The sequence below is a fragment of the Zingiber officinale genome, chromosome 7B, assembly GCF_018446385.1.
Source record: "Zingiber officinale cultivar Zhangliang chromosome 7B, Zo_v1.1, whole genome shotgun sequence".
NCBI classification, from domain to species: domain Eukaryota; kingdom Viridiplantae; phylum Streptophyta; class Magnoliopsida; order Zingiberales; family Zingiberaceae; genus Zingiber; species Zingiber officinale.
Genome location: NC_055999.1, coordinates 93,152,629 through 93,156,805, shown reverse-complemented (window position 1 = coordinate 93,156,805; position 4,177 = coordinate 93,152,629). Strand labels below are relative to the sequence as shown.

General features: G+C 41.1%; 1 protein-coding gene across 1 annotated transcript; it reads left to right on the top strand.

Annotated features, from left to right (window-relative positions):
- Positions 1-2,684: 2,684 nt before the first annotated feature.
- On the top strand, positions 2,685-3,664 carry LOC122006294 (chlorophyll a-b binding protein of LHCII type 1-like). Its single transcript, XM_042561743.1, has one exon. It carries the CDS (start codon positions 2,765-2,767, stop codon positions 3,566-3,568), a length of 804 nt encoding a protein of 267 aa, XP_042417677.1. The 5' UTR covers positions 2,685-2,764; the 3' UTR covers positions 3,569-3,664.
- Positions 3,665-4,177: the final 513 nt, after the last annotated feature.

Genomic DNA, 4,177 nt, shown 5'->3' with positions numbered 1-4,177 from the left:
TATATCAGGAAAACGTCTCTAACACCATACCTCAATGACCCGAACATATCTCTGACATGATAATGAAAGCTTTCGTCGTACGATCCTCTGTCTGGCCATGCCGCCAACCATGCCGTCTATCGATGGCACGAGTTTCCACAAGGATATCGGCTGATCCTCTTTTTGTCCGTTAGTGGGTTGAGCGGGAGAGTCGCTCGGCCAATCATTAGCCATCCGGGCGATCTTGTATTTGAGCCGAGCGGAGCTACCTGCTCGGCCAACATTCCACTGCCCGAGCTCCATTGTTGTGCCGATTGGGGAGCTATATCTTAGTGTAACTGTTCGGTTGCGATCCTGTTTCACCGGTTCCGAGGTTCGATGTATGTCCGAGCGGGCTATCCGCTCAACGTATGCCTCGCCATCACATGGTTCTTTGAGTGTCGAAAGCTCGATATGCGATCGAGCTGTGGTAGCATCGGGTTGATATCGACCTGACTATCCTTCATCCTGATCGGACAAGTGGGTCATCCAATCGGTCAACGATACAGGATATTGACCGTCCCACCGTGATAATGACCTTGTGAAGGATGAATCCTTATCACCGGATCATTAGGTATATAAGATTCCGATGCCAACACGGAATTCTCATTTGATGGGAATGAAGTTACGGACAGGAACAAAGTTCCAGTGACTTCAACACACATATTAAGAACAATCAGACGTTATTTCCATCAAATAACGTTAAAGTACAAATGCTTCAACTAATTAAAATATTTTGTTTTTTAAATTATTATCTAAATTATGTGAAATTAATGGAAAGAGAAAAAAACAAAGCATTTGATATTAATTAAAATTTAAAAGATAGTTTTAAAAATAGTAAATGTTGAAAGAAAATTAAACTGACTTATGGAGCGGGCCAATGTGTAATTTCATTAAATGGTATTCACTAGTATTAGTCCTATTTGTGGGTAAACAAGATTAATATTACTGTAAGAAATACTTCTTTATTAAAAATTAATTTAATTTTTTATTAGATATTAAGGGAGTGTTTAGTTTAGGGGAATAGGAGTGGGGAATGGGAATGAGAATCATTGATTGTCATTGTTAATGTTTGGATTATAGGAATAGAAATACAAATAAGGGAATGAATCCTTGAAATTGGGTAATAACTCATTCCCATGTACCTCCTCTTCAATGAGCCATTATCCTATTTTCATCAATCAAAATATTCTCTTATTCCAAAAATACCCTTGACTTAAAACTAAAATTTTCTCCCTTAATATCAAATATCAAAATTTATTTATTTATTTTTTCTTCATATCACTTCTCACTCATTGTTCTCTCTCATCATTTTATCACACAGTTTCTCTCTCCTATCACACTCTTTTTCCTATTTTTTCTCATTACACTTTCTCTCTCATCATATTTTCTCTCTCCTCAATCTCTTCCATCACACTCTCTTCTTTTTTTTTCATCATACTTTCTCTCTCCTCAATCTCTCCCATCACACTCTCTTTTCACTTTTTTTTCTCATCACACTTTCGCTCTCATCACACTTTCTCTCTCCTCAATCTCTCTTGTCACACTCTCTCCTTTTTTTTCCTCAACACACTTTCTCTCTCATCATTATTTCTCTCTCATTATACTTTCTCTCTTCTCAATCTCTCCCATCACACTCACTGTTCTCTTTTTTTCTCATCACACTTTCTCTCTCATCATACTTTATCTCTCCTTAATCTCTCTCATCACACACTCTCTCTCCCCTCATTTTTTTCTCATTACATTTTCTATCTTTTCATCCTCTCCCATCATAATTTCTCTCACATCATATTTTATCTCTTATCTTCTCTCATCATGCTCTCTTCTATCACACTCTTTTTCCTCATTTTCTCTCATTACACTTTCTCTCTTTTCATTCTTTCTCATCATACTTTCTCTCTCATCATACTTTCTCTCTCATCATTCTCTTTCATCATATTTTTCTCTCACATTCATCTTTCTCTCACATCTAATTTTTTTTCTTATTTTCCTTTAAGGGTAAAAAAAGAAATATTGATTTATTCCGATAGAAAGTATGCAACTAACTAAACATTACTTTTAAGAGTGATATTCATGCTCATACCCATTCTCATTCCACAATACAATGATTCTCATTCCGATTCTCATTCCCATGCTCATACCAAACACCCCCTAAATGAATAAAAATAGATACTACACATTTGATCTTAGTAAGACTGAAAAGATATATTTTCTAATATTGTTAGTCTAAGTATTTATAGAAATTTTTCTATTGGATGTTTTTATCAATTGTTAGAGGTGGGATTAAAAATAATTAGTATAAAAAAATTATTAATACATTTTAAAATTATTTTTAATATAAAAAGAAAAAAATAATTTAATTTTATGTTAAAAATAGTTTTTAAACGGTAGAGATTCTAATTAAATAGTAGAATATTAAGATGCGGAAATAATATGCATGCGTTTGAACCCCAAATATTTGGGGAATCCAATCTACAAAAGACATGTAAGACGGCCAAGTACCCAAACGATCTTGGGGCTAAGATTCCCGGATTACCATTTCGCTACGTTTGCTACAAAGATCTCACCTATCAAAGCACCATCCAATGAGAGAAGAGATAAAGATTCCGCAAGATAAGCAGAAATCAAGTGGCCTCGGGCTTTAAAACGACGCTCCAATCCCGATTCCAATTCCCATTCCAATTCCAAACGCAGCAGAAGCCTTTCCTTTGATCGAGCACCTCTCCTCCATCAATCTGCAGCTCAAATGGCTTCAACCATGGCGATCTCCTCCCCGTCCTTCGTTGGCAAGCCAGTCAAGCTCGCCCCCTCACTCTCCGACGGTCTTGGCGGCGGCGGTAGGTTCACCATGCGGAAAACCGGCGGCAGGCCCAAGCCAGCGGTGTCGGGGAGCCCCTGGTACGGTGCCGACCGCGTCAAGTATCTCGGTCCCTTATCCGGCGAGCCCCCGTCCTACCTCACCGGTGAATTCCCTGGCGACTATGGGTGGGACACAGCCGGCCTCTCCGCTGATCCCGAGACGTTCGCCAAGAACCGGGAGCTGGAGGTGATCCACTGCCGGTGGGCCATGATGGGCGCGTTGGGCTGCGTCTTCCCGGAGCTCCTCTCCCGCAACGGCGTCAAGTTCGGCGAGGCGGTTTGGTTCAAGGCCGGGTCGCAGATCTTCTCCGAGGGCGGACTCGATTACCTCGGCAACCCCAGCCTGATCCACGCGCAGAGCATCCTGGCCATATGGGCGTCCCAGGTTGTGCTGATGGGCGCCGTGGAGGGGTACCGTGTGGCCGGCGGCCCCCTGGGGGAGGTGGTCGACCCGCTCTACCCCGGAGGGAGCTTCGACCCGCTGGGTCTAGCCGACGATCCTGAGGCTTTCGCGGAGCTGAAGGTGAAGGAGATTAAGAACGGGAGGCTGGCCATGTTCTCCATGTTCGGTTTCTTCGTGCAAGCCATCGTCACCGGCAAGGGGCCGTTGGAGAACCTGGCCGACCACCTGGCCGACCCAGTGAACAACAACGCGTGGGCCTACGCCACCAACTTTGTTCCCGGCAAATGAAAACGCCGTGTTGAGATTGTAAACTCAGATGCACATTAATGTGTCATGTAATTGGAATGGGAATTTGTGAGCGAAATAATAGAAGTTTGTAAGTGACTCTGTCTTTGTACTCGATGTTCGACAAGTATGGAGTGTGTCTAGAGCATAATTGCTATACGTTGAAGTGTTCGAGCACAATGCCAAGTGATGTGGACGATCGAGAAATCAAAATCTGTGATCTTGAAACTCGTGTAGTTACAGACTAGTAGGGTACATTTTGTTGGGATTATTTTTTGAGTAAATCTTGCTGGTCAGAATCTAGCCAGCTAGAAATCTTTATCTCCAAATTAAAATGTATGTATGGACATGCATATAATTAATGTGGCCATATGAAATTACTAAAATACCCATGCATATGCATGCATGCATATATTCTAGCTGGCCAGATTCTGGCCATTTAGCAATACCCTTATTTTTTATAACTTTGGTTATATATCTAAGGATAATGCTAAATGGTCAGAATTTGGCCAGTTAGAATCAATACATGCAAGTGTACACATGAGTATTTTAGTAATATCATATGTGTACATTAATTACATGCATGTACATGCATGCATTCTAATTGGAGGA

Excerpts from the sequence above, each read along its gene's own strand:
- LOC122006294 (XM_042561743.1), top strand. The coding sequence starts at position 2,765 with ATGGCTTCAACCATGGCGATCTCCTCCCCGTCCTTCGTTGGCAAGCCA.